General features: G+C 33.4%; 1 protein-coding gene and 3 non-coding genes across 4 annotated transcripts in view; all 4 read right to left on the minus strand.

Annotated features, from left to right (window-relative positions):
- Window positions 1–5,777: 5,777 nt before the first annotated feature.
- The window catches only part of LOC129220726 (dynein axonemal heavy chain 3-like), a 157,256-nt gene continuing 143,288 nt past the window's right edge, over window positions 5,778–19,745 (minus strand). The window contains exons 63-66 of the mRNA XM_054855156.1: window positions 15,124–15,212; window positions 9,640–9,761; window positions 8,036–8,125; window positions 5,778–6,064 (exon numbers count right to left, since the gene is read on the minus strand). Coding sequence (XP_054711131.1) covers window positions 5,858–6,064; window positions 8,036–8,125; window positions 9,640–9,761; window positions 15,124–15,212 — 508 coding nt within the window. The 3' untranslated portion in view covers window positions 5,778–5,857. The remainder of the gene's footprint in view (window positions 6,065–8,035; window positions 8,126–9,639; window positions 9,762–15,123; window positions 15,213–19,745) is intronic.
- Trnai-aau (transfer RNA isoleucine (anticodon AAU)) lies at window positions 15,350–15,423 on the minus strand. Its single transcript has one exon. It is a non-coding gene; the product is annotated as a tRNA-Ile (tRNA).
- Trnai-aau (transfer RNA isoleucine (anticodon AAU)) lies at window positions 16,567–16,640 on the minus strand. Its single transcript has one exon. It is a non-coding gene; the product is annotated as a tRNA-Ile (tRNA).
- Window positions 17,041–17,111, minus strand: Trnag-gcc (transfer RNA glycine (anticodon GCC)). The gene has a single exon. It is a non-coding gene; the product is annotated as a tRNA-Gly (tRNA).

Here is a 19,745-nt window from a genome sequence, read left to right on the forward strand (position 1 = left end):
AGAAAGACGAAAAAAGCTTGAAAGAAGGCTTAATGCATCTTGAAAATATTACAAAAGCAAAAAAAAAAAAGTCAAAAATAAAAATAATAATTAAATAAATATCGAAAAATTAAAAATTGGAAAGTAGGGTATTGAGATGGGGGAAAATGTTTGTCGGTATGTCTGTCTGTCCCCCACCCCCTAATAACTTTTGAATGAATAGTCCGATTCGAATAAACTTTTTTTTGTTCGAAAGATCTCGGCGAGGACACTTTATTTCCATATTTCACTTTTTGATTTTACTTCAAACAAATTTTGTTGGAAATAGCTTTTACGCCAACTCCAGACTCCGACTCCGAGAATTAAGGGCCACCTGACTCTGACTCCGACTCCTGTGCCCGACAATTAATCCGACTCCCCGACTTCGACTCTGACTTCTAAGCTTTGGCAAAAATTTATACACGGAGGACAAATGATTGCCTCCGATTCTTGGATAGTCGACTCCGACTCCTTTATCCCAAAATGAGATTGACTCCGACTCCGACACTATGGTTTTAACTGTGAAATGATTATTGTTAATATGACTTGTTTTTATTTTCACGCTAAAGTTTTAATTTAGGTATTCAGTTTTCGGCGGACAAACTCGAAGTCATTAATATTTCTACATAAAGATATGCGCAGAGATTTTTTTTTTTTTTTGACAGTAAAAATTATTGCTTTAAGTTGACATTTTACTGTTTTTATTGATTTTGGTAAGTGCATTAAATCATTTTAAAAAAATATTTTTGGAAACAGGGGAAAAAGAAACGATTTTTTTTTTTTTTTTTTGATATGATGTATTTATTGTAATAAGCTTCTTAATTTTAACTATTATTTTTTTGTTTTGAAAGCTGTTAAAGAATTTCTTTTTTTAATGGGAAAAATTGTATTAGCTGCTTTGTTTAAAAGGTGCTGTTATTTTATTTGTTCGTTTTTTTATTTATTTATTTTTTTTATTTTTTACGCATCTGCGTTTTTAGATGAGTGAGGAATATTTTATTCCTAGAAATCAGCTTGAAATATTTAAAAAATATGATTGAAACAATTGGCGGTTTTAGCTATTTTTGAGAATATTGATCAGGTACTAGAAAGTAGTATGGGTATACGGGAAAGTAAGGCTCGTTTAGTTTTAGACGAAACTTCTTGTTAATGAAAGAAAAAGACAGTTTTTAACCATAAAACATACGAGTCCTAAAGCAAAAATTTTACTTTAGTACAATTATGAACACATAAATAACAAGAAGTTCTGTCTAGAGCTAGACGAGCCTACTTTCCCGTATATCCATACTACTTTCTAGTACCTGATCAATATTCTCAAAAATAGCTAAAGTCGCAAATTTTTTCAAACATATTTTTAAAATACTTTAAGTTGATTTCTAGGAATAAAATATTCCTCACTCATCTAAAAAAATTAGATGCGTAAAAAAAAGAAGAAAAGAAACGAACAAATAAAATAGCGGCAACTTTTAAACAAAGCAGCTAATACACTTTTTTCCATTAAAAAAATCTTTAACAGCTTTCAAAACGAAAAAATAATAATTAAAATTAATAAGCTCATTAACATAAATACATCATATCAAGAAAAAATCGTCTTTTTCCCCTGTTGCCAAAAACATTTTTTTGAATGAATTAATGCACTTACCCCCCCCCAAAAAAAAAAAAAAAAAAAAAAACAATAAAATGTCAACTTAAAGAAATAATTTTCATTGTCAAAAAAAAAAAAAATCGTCTGCGCAATAATTATTTCACAGTTAAAACCATAGCTGCGGAGTCGGAGTCGAAGTCAATCTCATTTTGAGAGAAAGGAGTCGGAGTCGAATATTTAAGAATCGGAGTCAGTCATTTCTCCTCCGTGTATAAATTTTTGCCAAAGCTACGAAGTCAGAGTCGAAGTCGGGGAGTCGGAGTCAAGTGCACCTAAATTCTCGGAGTCGAACTCTTGAGTTTGGCGTCAAGAGTTATTTCTAACAAAATTTGTTTGAAGTAAATCTGCCTTCAAGTACAGAATCTACATTAACTTCCAGTTTTCCCGTACGCGCTATTGCTAAAGGATTTGAACTGTTCAAAATTGAACGGAAAATTGTTCAAATCAAAAAGATATTTTACATACAAGTTTTTCATCAAAAGCTTTTTCCTACAAAGTTTGTTTGAAGTAAATTCGCCTCACAGTTCGGAATTGCCTTGCATTTCCCCGTAGACGCTAATGTTAAGTTTTTTTGAACTGTTCAAAATTAAACAAAAAATAGTTCAAATCAAAAAGTAAAATATGGGAATTAGGTGTCCTCGCCGAGATCTTTCGAACAAAAAAAGTTTTTTCGAATCGGACTATTCATTCAAAAGCTATTAGGAGGGAACAGACAGACAGACCGACGGACCGACAGATATTTTTTCCCATCACAATACTCTACTTTCCAATTTTTAATTTTTCGATATTTATTTAATTATTTTAATTATTTTTGACATTTTTTTGTTTTTCGCGATATTTTTAAGATGCATTGAGCCTTCTTTCATGCTTTTTTCTTCTTTTTCTGACTTTTACTGGGAAAGTAAGCTAAAAAGGGGATTAAATTTCAAAGTAATATGCACACTGCAAATAACAGGAATTGTTTTTAATGACTAAAGTAAAAATTTTTTTGCTGAACATTAGTGCTTTAAATTTTGAAATACTACAATAAATAATAGCACATAAACGTAAAATAATAAAAAATCAAGTTGAAAAATGACTAGTTTTTATTATTTTGTTATATTTGTATGGACTGTCTCGTAATAAACCCCAAATATAATCTCCCATCATATTCTGATTTTACTCGCCTTGTAACATTTTTCAAAGTCCGTCACATCTTGGTGAAAACGCTCTCCTTGCTCCTTTAAGTAGGCACCCATATTATGTTTAAATTGATTCAGGTGAGCATGTAGCACATGAAGTTCATGAGACATTATAAAGTCCATAATTTCAAAGCTCTCAAGCATGTTTTCAATCATTTTCTGATAATTGTTAGCTCTGTTTCCGAGAAAACTCTTCACTAAAGCTTTAAGACTCTTCCAAGCTAGTTTTTAATTAGGATTGAGTAATTGCGTGAACTCATCATTGTTCATTTTTTTTAATTTGTGATTCAACAAAAATACCCGATTTAGCTTAAGCTTCAGATAATTTGGGAAACAATTTTTTTGAATATTCAAAAGATTTTGAACTTTGATCCAGAGTTTTCACAAATTGCTTTATTAGGCCTAATTTTATATGTAGTGGCGGCATCAATATATTCTTAGGGTCTACAAATGGTTCCCATTTGACATTATGTTTCCTACCCGAAATTCGACTCGATTAGGCCATATACGCTGTTGGTAATGTACTGAATCTGCTCTGCTTTCCCATATGCAAAGATGAGAGGAATACGTAGCATACTTGCCTTGGATTCCAACCAGAAAACCAACTATCTTGAAATTTCCTATTACCGACCAAACATATTCTGTGTGTTTTAATTTCTCTAGTACCACTTTAAAATTTCCTTGCTAAACTTCCACGTAACTTTCCTTGCACATTACAGAATGTGATAAGGGGAGACTGGGTAATTGGGTTCTGTTGTGAAGGGCTGCTTTTAAGCTTTTGAAGAGCTATTGATGAAAAATCGCCAGTCAGAAAATAGGCATGGTGTTCCAATTTCCTCGAACAAATACGTCACATTATTACAGTAACAAAATCCATCTTCTTTAGTGAAAAAACACAAACAATTGATGGCAATCTCTTTGATTAGTTATTTTCACATTATTTTCAAGCAAATTTCACTGTTTTAATCGGGAACCTAGAATCTCTGCTTTATTCTTGGGCAGGTTAAGGTCTCGTACTAAATCATTGAACTGTGTGAAGCTGAGGGGTCCTGATGTTGACGCCATCAAATTTCTCCAAGAACATTTTCTTTTATTTTAAGAGGGAGAGGGGGCGCTAAATCGAGGTCTCGCCCCTGTTCGAAAATGACCCAGTTACGTCCCTGAGCAGACGATAAATTTACAAAAAGCAGAGTCAAAAATCAATTAAATTTTTTCTCCTACGCTCAGTTAAAATCTTCAGAGCATACTTATAAAAGTAAAACAAACTAAAACAGACTTTAAAACCTATGGATGGATATTTTAGTGTTTTTCGATGGATAGTATCTGAATTCATGCATTAAAACAGAAACACAGATTTTTTTTTGACCTGTGCTATTGTGGCTTTTTATTGCAATTCGCTTTATGCTCCCCCTCACTACTTTGAAAAACGGTCTATCATTTGGTTTTCGTCAAAGAGATTTTTTTTATTGACATGCCCGTCTTTACCATTTTTCTTCATAAACACCAATACAAAAATCATTAATCTTCATTTGTGTCCGTTCACTTCTTCTCACAGATATTACTCATGATATATATATATATATATATATATATATATATATATCTTTTTCATTACGAAAATAAAAAAGGGGCAATGGAAACGGATCTTCATTACGTTTTACTCACAAAAGAACGTTCTTCTTCCATTGAAGGACACATCAATTACAAAAAATGGTATGATTCTGGATGCGATATCACTCTGTGGAATATATTATCATCATAATAGTGCAATATTTTTAAGAAAGAAGAAACTATACGTTGCATTCGGAAATATTTAGTTGACCTTTAATATAAGTATGCAAGATTCTACAGGTAAGGTTTTTTTGTATAATACTATAAGCCTCAGTTAATGTTCGTTGTATAATTTATATGAGTCCTTGCCTCTGCTATGATGCAGTTGCAATGTAGATTTGTATGATACAGCATTCATAAGGGTTCATCCCTTCGTTCAAACTTAGAGTTGATACAATCAGTAGATTACCAAAAAAAGGGGGGGGGGGAATCTGTTAGTCCTTTGAAATTTATAGCTGGATATATATCTCCAAGTCTATATGGTGTATTTTTGAAGAAATAGTTTCTTCTACGTTGAAGCATCTTAACTATGTGTTGTTTCTGAAAAAAATAAAGATTTGTGGTAAGTTTTAAGAAAAAATTTGACAGCCTGAAATCGTTCACTAACATTTCTAACATAACTTTCGAAACATTGATGCTCTAAACCAAGGATTCCCTAGCTTGTCCCATTTGAGACACTCTTTTAAAGACTAGAATTTTCTCATGACACCTCAGCCTGTCTCTATTATTTATGAATAAATTGAACAACCCTCGTCTCTTCCTGGTGCATCAACTACTTATATTGCGTAACTATTTCATAATTTGGAAGTTTTCCTTCTGTTTTACGATAATAGGTGTAACCACGCTATTAAAATTGGAGTGGAGTCGTTAAAAGTACAGACATTTGACTCAAAAAAGTTACATTGAATAACTGTTGCAATTTAAAAAAAAAAGGTAGAGATAAAACCTCCGGTTATAGCTTGTCCATCATGTAGAGTATCTTCTTACCAATTAACAGCCTCACATTTCCAGGCTTCCTCCCTAAAAAACTCCTTTTCGAAGTGAGGAGCAGAGGCTATTTCGATTTCTCTGAAGGAATCTACACAATACGTCTTATATGCTTAGTGAGAAGACAGGCTAAAAAGAGGAAAAAACAAGTCAAATGACCTGGTTTCTATTTCGTATTCAAAACATTGGAAATCAATTCATTAACATTCAAAGGTAAAATTTCATAATTTGTTTAAAGTAATCAACGAACGTTAAGAAACAAAGTGTTAACTGTTTCGTATTTCTACAAACAATCAACGTTTTGAAAAGTGAAAAATGTTTATTGGAGCAAAAAATCCTAACAGACTACAAAAAGATACACTAAACAATCACATCAATCTTCATCCCTAGTGCCTCAACATACGAGTTGATCTTCTCAGTCACTCAGCTGACAGAGCGAAGCGACGCCCCGGTTGATCCAATGCTTTTCGGGCTTGTCGGAAGGCAAGTCGATCATCATCACGAAATTCGTGGAGTGGCCCGTGGTGCTGAGCGTACCCCTCCGAGCACTCGTTTTGTACATGGGGCAGGTGTACGAAGAAGAGGGCTGGAAGTCTGACTTCTTCCCTGGTTTGATCCACATCTGAGGAAAAAGAGTCAAGGAGGTAGGGTAGACTAAGGACAGGCCGACTTGTCCGACATTTTGGTTCCAAGACAGATTTGGATCCAACCTTGTTTCTAGTGTTTATAAATACGTTATAATATTCGCTGGTTGCTATGTCGTAAAACAATTGATAGGTACTGAGTTGGGAAACATTTTTTCATTTCAATCTCCCCAAAAAACTAATACAGAACCGTTAACGATGTCCTAAATTTGAAAATAATTACATGCATAAGCTAATATGATGTTGTCTGTTATATGGTACATGCTTAGAGTTTTTAACGAAGCTATGAATTTTTAAAATGAAATTCCGCATAAGTGCTGGTGGTATGGCGGACCAGCACTGGTCCTTAGAAAAATTTGACCGGTCGGCAGAGATTTTTGCTCGCCCCTACGCTAAAAAAATTTCCTCACTCAAAAAAATAAATAAATAAATAATAATTATTAATGAAACACGATAGCAAAAATAACATCCCATTCGTCGTCATCCTTTATGTGACTTTTGTATTTAATTTCCGTTGTTTTCAATTATTTTTCAGCAATGCTTATTATTTACATTTCAGTATTAGAATAATTACTTTTCTTAATCTTATCATTTAAATATTTTTCTTAACTTTTTTAATTCCAAGTAAAGATTAATTTATATATTTTTAAATTTATTCATTATTATTATTACCTTGTTGAAAAAAATTAAAATAAACATCAGTGTTCGCAATTTTTTTTTTTTCAAAAGTGCTTGACAATAACCGAGTTAAAAGCATTTTTTTTTTCACAAAAAAAGAAAGTGAGAAAGAAATAGAAAAAAAAGAGAAAAAAAACCTCACCAGTCAGTAAAATACAACGGGCGCCTCTTATATGAATCAAATTTGTTCTAAACAGTTTTGATTCCATAAAACGGCTGATCCAATAAAGCGGCCAATTTTAATAAAGTTGGATTTTATGCTGTTTTTGACAATTTGGTTCATTAAAGCGGCTGATTCAATTAGCCGGCGTCCACTGTGCATTCTCTTTTTTCAACGGTTCTCACATGCAAGATTTTCTCTCTCTCTCTCTCTCTCTCTCTCACTTTTTTTTTTACAAAATAAGAAAAAGAAAAGAAAAGAAGAGATAGAAAGAAAGGAAAAGAAACATCATTGGTCCGTGAATTTTTTTTTTTTTTTTTTTTTTTTTTTTTTTTTGTTTAAAGACCTGGCCGCCACGCGGGTCCAAAAAGGTTGAGAAACTCTGAGCTAACCTACATGTATAAAGGTTTCTACAGTGGAAGGCACAAAAATGCATCACTTGCAAATATTCACATTTTGAAGAACTTTTCGAGAAGAAAGAGAGCGTTTGTTCTGAAACTTTTTGCATTTAAAAGATATTCTTCAGTTGACATTTTCAATAAGCATAAAGTTCCCATGCAATTAGAGAATCTGCAACAGATTGAAGAAACAAGAAATGTTTTTTGATCATTCGATGACACACATGGGCGCTCATATGCAAAATTTTAAGGGGGGGGGGCTCAGATGTTTTCCCCACGGTTTAGCAGGATATTTTCCCATTAGAACACGATTTCAGTACATATTAGAGTTATTAAAATTTCATATTTTTAATAACTTGTTCACTATAAGCTGGAAAAGAAATGTTTTTTTCATTTTCGCAAAGAAAAAAGTATTAAAAGCAAATGAACTTCTAATTTTAAAGGGGGGTCTTGAGCCCCCACTTGCCCCCCTATATGGGCGCCCTTGATGACACACCAAAATTTCTCAGCGTCAAATCTTTATAGCACAAACTGCATTGATGCAGTATTCTGTTGAATGAAAATTGAAATCCGCATTACATACTTATACCAAAGACATGCATGTTATTTATTCTAGAAAACAATTATTATAACGTATGGAAGTAGGTTTTTCACAGGCAACTCCATTTTAACACATCTAGGAAATTGAACCGAAAAAGAAATAGAAAGGATACGACAGGTAGGGTGTCGTAGAGCACTTTGGCATATGACTCATTGAGTCTCATTTTCTGACGATCCCAACGCGCTCCTTCCAGATATAAACCCTGAAAATAGAGAGACACGTTTAACATTAACATTTTATTTAACAAAAGATTTAGTCTTGTTATCCGAACATCGTGGTGACAGTAGTCCAACTTGAAAGATTGGGCATCTAGCAAACCGTTATTATCTTTAAAAAGTTTTTGGCAGCTGATTTTATTGCCTAGATGTCTCGCAAAGTGGGAACTAGTCTTCCTTCTAGTTCATGAAACCTCAGTTTCTTTGCTGTTATTAATTTATCCATTCCATTAAAGCAAGATAGAACATAATGATTTTTTTTCCAATTAAGAGCTTTAATATAAAATTAAATAAATCAATAAACTAAATTTAAAAACTCTTACGTATAAATGAAATTTGCTCATACAATATACTTAGCACAGAGGTGATAGTGGACCTAGGTAAAACTTTTTGAAAACTATGAGGAAGCTTGTCCTACACCCTGTAAAAGTTCTTCAAACATGCATACAAAAATAACTGAAAAAAAAAAAAAAACATTACAGTTTTTTTTTAAATAAATGTTCAGTTTTCGAATGTTGTCAACCCAAAATTTTCGGAAACGACAACTCAAAATTTTCGTAAATTTTGGATCACAAACAACCCTGATAGCAATACAGTAGTTTTTTTTTTTTTTTTCACAGCAGACATTAGGGAAAGAAACTGCTGCGCTGTTGTGCGAAATGGTGCTCAAACAACCTGGGGCTCCTAATCGTGCCCTCCATATTTCGTGGGACTTGAATCAATTGACTTCTCCCCTCCCCCACCCCACCCACACACACACACACACACACTCACAGAGAAGGCACTGGTAATGGCAATAAACCATGTTTTGCTATACTATTTTGTTTCGAATCGTCTGCAGAAGAGAAATTAGTTCACTGTTAGACATTAGGCGACCGAATTTGCAATTTTGTGGCTAACAAAGGAGATTTCAAATTCTAATTTTTTGCATCAGTATTCTTGATCAGACAATTTTTATCTAAGTCCCATATCACTAAAATTTCAATTTTTATATATCATTGCTGAATAACGAAGAATATTTCGTTATTTTTTCCCATTAAATTTTTCCCATTATACTGGCTAAAACTTCCTAAATTGCAGGACCAAAAAGATGATCACTTGCAGAAAACGGGTAGGCGTAGAGTAGAAAACCATTTACAGCTTTATTTAATTTAGTTAAGTATTTCGACGATGATGCTACTATAGAAAATGAATTGATATCAACTTATTTCAGTGGCGTGACCTATGAAATATAAAACTAACTAGAGTGATACATCACCAGATACATTAAATCTTGGAAAAGTTCAAGATTTTACTCTAATATACTTCTACTACTGTCTTCGCTGCATCGAAGTTTCATTTCGAATAACTTTCTTTCAGAGTATTTTCCACTTTAATGTTATATCAACCACAGTCCGCATTACGAAAAAACTTTCCCACAACCTTTGTTCAAAACAAATTTTGCCTCCTCAAAAATATAGGGGGGGGGGGGAACAGTTGAATCTTTTGAATAAATGCTTACTTTTACATAAACACCGTCTTCTGGTTTTGTATCGGAATCAGACTCGAAGGAAAGTACTTCGAATTGGTACCCCAGAAGATCAATAGGTATGCAGTATTTTCTGGCGTAATTCTGAGAAGCTCCTGAAAGAAATAAAAGGAAGAAGAGAAAGAAAAAGTTGATAGAGGGAACTATCACGTCTAGTATATGTGTGTCTTAAAAATATATACAATTAATAGATAGACAATTAGACTTATCCACTATCCTGTCAGAATTTTGTTTTGAGGGAAAAGTGTTAAAATAAGCCAGAAATTTCTCTTGAGCTGGTCAAGATAGTACAGAATATTTATCCATGTATAGTATCATATTAGAATTGGAAATTTGAATACTAAAACTGATCTTAACCGGAAAACACCCTTGGATTTGTCCAAATATCGAAATTGGTCAGCATTACGCCAATTATAATTACACATTCAGTATAGTGAGAAGCAAATAATAGTGAAGAAGAAAATTTCGTCCAATCAAACAGAGAATATAAACTTTTATTTTGTTTCAGAAAAACTAAAAATGGTTTTCGTTATATATTTAGAGTCCGATTTAGAAATCTCAAAACAGTAGGCTCCTTGAGCAGTACAATAGATAAAAGTGACACACATTTGCAACAGCGGAGTTATTGCATATGCTATTGCCTAGGGTCCACAGAGGGTAAAAACTACAAAAGTGAAATGCTAGACAGCAAAAATAGGCTGTTTTGATGTCAAAAGCCACATTGTTATAAACTTCAACCATAGCTCTAAAAATGCCACAACAAACGTTTTAAAGTAATATTTGTATACATTTCTACATGGTCCGTAATTTTTGGAGACCCCTAGGCCGGGCCGGCCACACACACACACACACGCATGGGCTTAATATTGAATCAGGTGTATCAAGCAGTACCAGTGAATGTGTTTACATTTTTTTACTCAAAAAAATCTGTAACAATTCGGCAGTTCAAACAGCTGAAAAAAGACAATTTTAATTCTAGTTTATTATGTAAAAAGTGATGACTTTTCAAACTTTTCGAGCTTTTGAAAGCAGATCGGCAGGAGCAGATGTTTTTCAAAAATAATTTTAAATTTATAAACTTTTTAAAAATCATCTTTTCCGTTTTCGCAAGCAATTTTATGTCCTGAATTGAGCCGCTCCTTAAGTCTAAAAATGAACTTAGATATGCTTGTGATGTAGCATTAGTGCGCTATATTTATATGACGTACCGCGCTCATTGTTTATCATTTCCTGATAGAGTGAAAAACAATGCGATATCGAGCCGATGTATGCCCAGAAATATAAATGCACACTAATGTTATATTATAAGTACATTTTAATTTTCCTTCAATTTGTGAATTTAAGTTGAATAATGCGGGAAGGTTCTTTATTGAAGATCTCCGATGCGACTATGACTATGCAATATGTAATGTTTCCAATATTTTTCTTTCTTTCTTTTTTTTAACGTGAAAATGTTTCAGGCATGGAGCTCATAGAAGTGAGTCCTATACTTTGGTTATATGCCGAAAAAAAAAATGAAAAAAATATTAAACAAACCCATAGAAGAAAAAAGGATCGGTTTTGATGATGTGTTTTAAATATTTTTGTGGGATAATAAATACTCCCGTGAGTAGCAACTAGCTTGCTCCAAATATTCATGCTTTTGAGCTCTGCACTTCTCTAACCTATTAGGAGACTGTTAATGGTTTTTGTAATGCTCGCTGCCTTCCATATAAAAATATAATGGGTATAAAATTTAAAAACTGAAAAAAAAAATATTAATTTGAATTTTGGCATCTTGAATTCAAATTATGTTTTTCGCAATCACGAGAGTGTGTGTGTATGAATGCGCGTGTGTGTTTGTGTAGGCGCATGTGTGTGTATTTGTGTCGGCGCATTTGTGTGGGTGCGCATGTGTGTGTGAATGTATGCATCGTGTGTGCGTGTTGTGTATGCAGTGCTGTGTGTGTACGCGAGTGTGTATGTAGGCGTTCGTGTGTGTGTATGTAGGCATATGTGTTTGCGTCTGTGTGCAGGCATGAGTGTGTGTGTAGGAGTGTGTGTGTTTGTGTCTGTGCGCAGGCATGAGTGTATGTATGTGCGTATGTGTTTATGTGTGTGTGTGTGTAGGCGTGTGTGCGTAGGATATGGACGCAACCTGGAGACGGTTCTCGCAAGAGGAGCAGCATCGTGAGGCCGGTCGACGCGACGGTGGTGATGGCAGAGGGTGCTGGTGGGAAAATAAAATGATATAAATTCAAAGCAGTCAAATGAGAACAATAAGCAATCGTGATTGCTCAAAAATTGGGGGCGCCATTTCCATGACTTAGAATGTGATGGGGGAAAATGGTGGTCACATTTGGATTCAGGGAGTCACGCTACATAAAAATTTGCAAGAATGGTGTTAGAAGCATTTTGACGGTGGGGAGTGACACGCAACCAAAGCTCTGTCTCGCTACTTGCAAAGAAAATAAACTCTACTGCTGGTTAATAGATGGCAGCATTACATTTCCAATGAAAACAACTTTACTTTTGGTTAATAGATGGCAGCACTACATTTTCAAAGATGCATTGAAGACTTCTTGATTCATGCATGGCTCCATAAGTGGGGCCATGGTTAATTACGTAAATGATGTTTCTCCTATTAGACTTGCGAAAATTAAAGAAGTAAAGTTTGTGTTAGCTATTACAACAAACACATTGATTGTACATGAAATACACACATTGTTTGTGTTCATCTTTTCCTTCAAACTCAGTTTGTTTTTTTTTCAAAGGAATGTTTAAATTTTTTACCTCAAACTCGAAAAATATGCAGAAAATTCGAGAATTTTTTTCAAAAATCGTATTTTTTCATGCGCATGAATTTTATTTTATTTTTTTTTTTTTTTTTTTTGAACTTTCTCTCAAAGAGGAGAAAACCTAAATGATTTTTACCGGAAGGCTATCAGCTACAATTCAAGTTTTGAAATCCATGACTTTCCCTGACTTTCTGTGACTTTAGCTCGTAACTTTCGATGACATGGGATGCAATTTTTCCAGAAGAAACATTAATTTTTCATAATAAAATTTGCATTTCGTGAAGAGTAAATTGCAACCATGTTTATAAACATTCAACTTAAAGTGAAATGTAACTAGTTCAGCTACTATTATAACTAAAAAACAATGTATGCAACAATGACTAGTAATACACATGAAATAATTAGAGTTTCAAGTTAATTATTTTGTTACCAAGAACCCCATTTATAAATCTCTAAAATTTCTGGAAATAATTCCAATAAATCATACAAAATTTTTATATAGGTAAGAATTTACATGAAACCAAATTTATTATTTTGTCTCAGAAAAATCTGATGAGACACACAATAATTTTTCAATAACTAAAAATACCAATAAAAGTTTAAGTTGAAAAATTATTTTTCAAAATAAAAGAAGCTTCAAACACGCAGCAAAAATGATATTAAACTACTGGTGAACAGCGAAGCATCTGGTTTAAGCTTGATTTTTTCTTTTGCATTTTTTAAAAATAAATATTTATTTTATGCACAAATTAGAAAATCGCCCGTCAAGGTATGAAGGGTGACAATTGCTTCTACATTTGAACAAAGCCATTGCCTGTTTGGTGATATTTTGACACTTGAAATTGTAACCCTAACTCCAGTGGATCAACCTTAAACTCTAGTAGGTAGCGCTTATTGTTGACCATTCTTTCGTTTCTTCATTCCCCTGAAATGACACAATCTTATCTGTGAAACACTTAAGTTACCGGATCGAGTTCAGCCTTGTCACAATAAAGCCTTTACCTGCAGGTTAAACATTACCAAAACATATTATAATGCCGTGGCGCGAGTTTCATTGTTGAAACACGCGGGGGTACTCGATCATGGGCTATTATATATATGAGGATAATGCATCTAAAACTTATTATCTTTTAAAGCTAGTAGTTTTCTAAAAAAAAAAAAAAAAGAAAAATGTGACTAGCAACAATTTAGTAAATACTAAAATTATGTTTACAAGAAATAAAATTAAACAAATCAGAAAAAAAAAAATAAAATAAATGAAAGTACTTAATTAACTTACCAGACATTACCAGGTATACTACCGCCAAAGTTTTAGGATGGGCTACAAATATTTTTAAAAAAATCCGATTTAAAATTTCCTGATTTCTGTATTTTGTTGATGTCTTAAATGTCCTTAATTAATTCTTTAGACCAATTTTATTTTCAAAAATGTTCATTAACTTAAGACACTGCTGATAATTAATGATATTTTTATAAGTCTCTTGAATGAACTCGGATGCTTAAATTTTTTTGAGTTGAATAAGAGCGGAAAAAATTAGAAATATACCCCCAAAATAAAATCCCAACTACAAAATTAGCCAAATAAGGAGGTTAAAAATAATGCCAAACACAAAATTGCAAACGTCCAAACGGTAGAATCACATCGTAAAGGAAAACGAACGAGTATTATAGCAGAGGATGCAATCGGATTTCGAAATGTGTGAAAACTCGGGACTGAAGGGTAAAAGCGTATGATACGGCTAAGATGCGTAAATTTTGCACTTAATAATTTGTAGAATTTGATAAATATCATGTTCTTGATCCCAAAATCCATGACCAGATGTCCGCTTCCATGACTTTTGAGCATTTTCTTGCTGAAAATTATGACTTTCCATGACCATTTTCAATCATGGTGGAAATCCATGACTTTCCCTGACTTTCCGTATGCGCGGACAGCCTGTTCCGATTAATCGGCGATGAAATATTTTTTGATTAAAATTACTTCAAATGCATAAATTAATAAAATATACTTAATGAATTTGTAAGCAAAAAGTAAATGTGCTTCTTTATTGTTTTAAAGGAAAAATAGGTGGTCGTGAGTTACTAATACGCATGTCTCTCTCGGTCTCGTCTCCCCCCTCCCGCACCCCTCACAATTTTGGAGGAATAACCCTATTTCAACACATTTTTCTTTCTTCTTTTTTTTCCATTTATAATATTCACTGTTTAGAGAACATACATTTCACTGACTACATTATACATTTTACAATTTGTTTTTTTTTTTTTTTAAATTACTCACTTTTTATTTAACAAAAATTGTATTGTATAACATGCTTTTTTTTAAATTGTGATTGAAACAATATTATTTTTTTTAAATTTAATTTTACTGCTTCATACACGGATACTCTTGGGGAAAACTTTGAGGAGTGTTGAAGCAAGAATTATATAGCAACATATGTTCGCAAACTGAATGCTGACGCGCTACATACACAAAATGGCAGAAACCGATGGCCACAACTTTATTACACAAAGGTGATTTTACACAATATTTTAGTTTTTTAATGAATCAATCCACCTCCCCTCAGTTTGAAACTGCAATTAATTTCAGAAATTATTGAAAATACCAAAAAATTCATTCTCCCGTCAGTTACTTGTGTGAAGGCAAATAAAACAATTTAGTGTTAGAAAAAGTAAAAGTTACCTGTTAAAAATGACTGTGTAAAAAAGAATCCAGAAATCCAAAACACGTTCGGAGCTCCAGTTTCAACCCAGGAACCAAAAAATTTTAGCCTAAAGGGAAAATAGGTTTTGTTATTCCAGAGAACGAAAATTCTCGAATGTGGATTTAAAGAAAAAGAGAGAGAGAGAGCATTTACATTCATGAAATGGAAATTCAAATTTAGTCGGAGGAAGAAAACATTTAAAGATGGCCCATGGGGGGATCGAACCCACGACCTTCGCGTTATTAGCACGACGCTCTAACCAACTGAGCTAATGGGCCACGTCTGCACTTGCAGTGCAAGAAACAAAATGAAAAAATAAAATATTAAAAATAAGGTAAGTGAATATAAAGTAATGGCTCATGGGGGGGGGGGGGATATCGAAGCCATGACCCTTGCGTTATTAGCACGATGCTCTAAACAACTAAGCTAATGGGCCACATCTATGACTGTAAGGTGGAAGGAAAATAAAAAAAATGAAAGATTGAAAATTAGTAAACGAAAATAAGGAATGCTCCAAGCGGGGATTGAACCCTAAAGCTTCACAACGTTCTAACCAACTGAGCTAATGGGTCATGTCTGCACCTGTAGGGAGGAAGGAAAATAATAATAATAATATATATATATATACAGTAGAACCTCTCAATAAGGGACACTTAGGGGACCAGACATTTTGTCCCTTAAATAGAGGTGTCCCTTATTTGGAGGTGGATGAATTGATGCATGCTGTGTACGTAGTATAACATCACAATAAACATCAACTATTAACACTTAAGATTAAATACTGAAAATGTCTCATTATGTTGAAGAAAATTCATAATTATTCAAATTTCTAAGTTTATATTATTTTATTAATTAAAATTTAATCAAAAATTTTGTAATGGTAAAGTTTTGTATCACACAGAAATAATTTTGAAGTAATTCAATACATGTATTTGCTTTATGTTATGTAATTTACAATGTAATATACTATGTGAATTACAATTAATATGTTCAAATTTCTTAAGTTTTATATACAAAGCTAATTAGTTGCCATGAACTCTTCGTCGGCCCTGAACCAACTTGAATAAATTGTTGAGAGGGCAAATTATGCATTTTAATTTCAGCAAGTTTTTTTGAAAATACATTACTTTTTTCCTTCACATATAATTATGTCAAACTAACCTCAGTGAATTTTTAGAGGAAAAGTGAAACTTGAATTCTAGTAAACTCACTTTTTCTTATGTGCTTATACATTATTTCTTGCATTTTTTTTTATTTTGTGACTGTCCCTTAAACAGAGTGTCCCTTAATTAGAGGTAAATACATGGAAGTCTCTATTCAAAGGGACAGGGACCAGAAAAAATGTCCCTTAAATAGAGGTGTCCCTTAATGGAGGTTCTACTGTATATATATATATATATATAGTAATCACATAAAAGTAATGGCCCATGGGGGGATCGAACCCACGACCTTCGCGTTATTAGCACGACGCTCTAACCAACTGAGCTAATGGGCCCACGAAAGTAAGAAGGTAAAGTAGCAAAAGTAAACATAAATTCGTTTAGTTTTACACGAGGAATTAATAGTATGAAGGGAGACAAATTGAGACAATCGATTTTCTTCTTTGAAAAAACAATTTTCTTACCAAGTTCACGAAACATCGGAAGGAAAGAAATATTTTTTTTCAAAAAATGACCAAATAAATATTTTAAAACATAGAACATTGAAGAAAGAAACAGCAAACTCTCTCTAATTAATTTATTTCAACAAACTAAATGATTAAATCGTTCGTTTTCGTGCAAATAAAATTGATTGCAGAGAATACAATGATTTGTTTCAAACTGAAACTGAATAAGCTATTCATTCCCTAACAAAAAAAAAAAATCAAATTTTGATCCTGTAAAAAAAATTGTTATTGCAACGGCCGGGAATCGAACCCGGGCCGCCCGCGTGGCAGGCGAGCATTCTACCACTGAACCACCGATGCGACACGTAGTTATGGACTAATGTACTAATAAAATGTTATTTTTGTGTAAATTTTCAGCTTTGTTGCGTCTAGCCGTAGGCTACGGTCTAACTTTTTTGTGTTGGTCAAGTTTGGTGTGATATTCTTTTCTTATACCTATTTCTTCTGGTTTTTCACACCTTTTCGTCAAGTATCATTCAAAAGCGATTTCAAGCTTCGCTAGTGCGGGGGTCGCTCTAGCGTTTAAATAGCTAAAATTTTGTTTTTTTTCAATTAGTTTCTGTACATTCATTTTTTTTTTTAATATTTTTTCTCCTTTATTGCTTTAAATTTTTATTTCATTCAATTGGTTCATCTCTCGAAGGAAGAATTTATTTTTACTATTTGTTTTCATTAAAAGTTTTATTTCTCTAATCACAATTATTGTAATTTTCGCTTAGTTTAAAATGAATTTAATTTCACATATTTAAAATTAATCACTATTTTGAATTTGATACATTAAAAAACATTAAATTTAAATTCGTTTTTTTTTCTTTCATAAACATCAGTAGGGCATCAGGGGGGTGCAAGTGCACTCCTTTTTGCAAAACCATACGCCCATGTTTCCACATGTTTCGCAAAAGCAATTGTTAATGGGGGGGGGGGGGGGGGCAGAGCCCGATCATTCTGATATTGGAGCTGGGGCACATTTCTAGTTCAGCTCTCCCCCCCCCCCCCCCCCCCCCCCCCCCCACAACCACGGCCCGACTAAGATATTTGAAGACACTGGGGACGAAATTCATTTTGTGCCCCCTCCCCATATTCCCGCTTATTCTGTTATTCTGCTTAATATAAAGCAATAAAATATTTCGATACTTGCGTATAACACACCCATGCTAAATTTGGTAGTATCTCGTATCTCAATATGGTATATACATTTCAAAAGCAGAGACACGTAGCATATGATAAATTATATAAGGTGAGGCTAAACTTTGCCCCTTTCAGTAAATACCAAAATTATCCATGATATAGCTTTTAATGTTAAATACAGACTAAACTTGGAGTGGTTTTCTGATTTGCAAAAGAGATTAAATTTTTAAGGGGAATTTTCATCAACAAATCAGAGATTTTTTTCTTGTCTTGGAATTTACAAAAATATCAATGATATCCTTTTACTCTAGATTCTAAGTGAAATCATCATTTATTTTTTTAATTATAAATTAAGGGGATTTTGGCCTCCTTGACATCTAAGAGGGGGCCCGTGCCTCGCGTGCCCTTGCGGTAATCAGGCTCTGGGGGGGGGGGGGGAGAAATGTGGGGAATCCTGAGTTCCTTTCTCCTAACTCACACAGTAGTGTGGATCCACGTTTGAGACTGAGGCAAGGAAATATTCAGCACCTTGCAACTTCCGGGTTATGCTGAGGGGAGTCAATTCACCCTACTTCTGTAGGGGTTTTTTTGCTGAAACTCGAAGTATAAAAACTTTTAAAAAAGGATGGGTTAAGGGCAGCAGTTTCAAGTTTTTGCCCCGACTCAAAATAGTCAAAGATCTGGCAGATCTCTTAAATTTCTCAAGTATAATTTTAATTAGATGCTGATGCTCGGCAGGGACGTAACTAGGTCATTTTCGAGCAGGGGCAAGACCTCGTTTCGGCGCCCCTCCCCCCTTCCCATAAAAATAAATATCAAAAAGTTATTATTTAAAAAATAGAAATTTAAATTAGGGCAGTGATAAGGAGGCCGCATGTGTTGATAAGCCTATAAATGCGACTTTTACGTAGTTATCAGTTTTTATACAGTATACACAGGATAGCATTTTTTAATATTTCGATAGTGGGTAAAAATCATTAAATATTTCATTTATTATTTTCCATACGAAGTTTTTCAAGGAAAACTATTTTGTATTTCCACAAGAGAGTAATTAACAACTTGTTGCGTTATTTTTTTTTTATCAGGTGGCTCTGCCCCAGCTCACTGACACATACCAACCCCCATTGCAATCTTATTTGATTCGCGAAGATTTAAATCATCTGTCAAAAAAAAAAAAAAATCAGATTGAAAAACACGTTACGAGTTCCGCTTCGAACAAAATGAAAAATCTCCTCTCCCTCCCATAAAAAATAGAGTTTAATTGAAGAGCTATTTTTTTGAACACAATCCCACTTCTACCCGAAAATATAAAAATAATTTGATTGAAATATGCGTAAATGAGATGATATTTGAAAAAAATAATCGCTTTGAAGAGCATTTTCCCTCGTTCCAAACTAACTTTAACCAACTTCCACAGCTATAGGTGCTGGTGCTAAAGGGGCTCCTGAGCATTGCAATACGCTAGTTTTGTCCGTTTAATAAACTGCTTTTAAGTTCGTGGTCTCTAATAATATATTTTGCTCTTTAGCTCCGGACTGAACATAGGACTTTTCACTAAAATAGAAACCCTTATACCTGCTGTTCTAATTTGTTGATAAAATTGTTACAAGCTTTATTTGATGCAGAAAAAATCATTTTGGAACAACATGAAATATTAAGGGATGAGAGAAATCTTTCATCCCTTGAAAGGCAATTTATGTGAAATTTTAGCTTAAAAAATTAATTACAAAAAAAAAAACTAATTAGAAATTTAAAGTAAACAACCCCAGGATTAAATCCTTGGGGCTCGAAGTAATTTTGTACAAA

Source organism: Uloborus diversus, chromosome 4, assembly GCF_026930045.1.
Source record: "Uloborus diversus isolate 005 chromosome 4, Udiv.v.3.1, whole genome shotgun sequence".
Classification (NCBI taxonomy): domain Eukaryota; kingdom Metazoa; phylum Arthropoda; class Arachnida; order Araneae; family Uloboridae; genus Uloborus; species Uloborus diversus.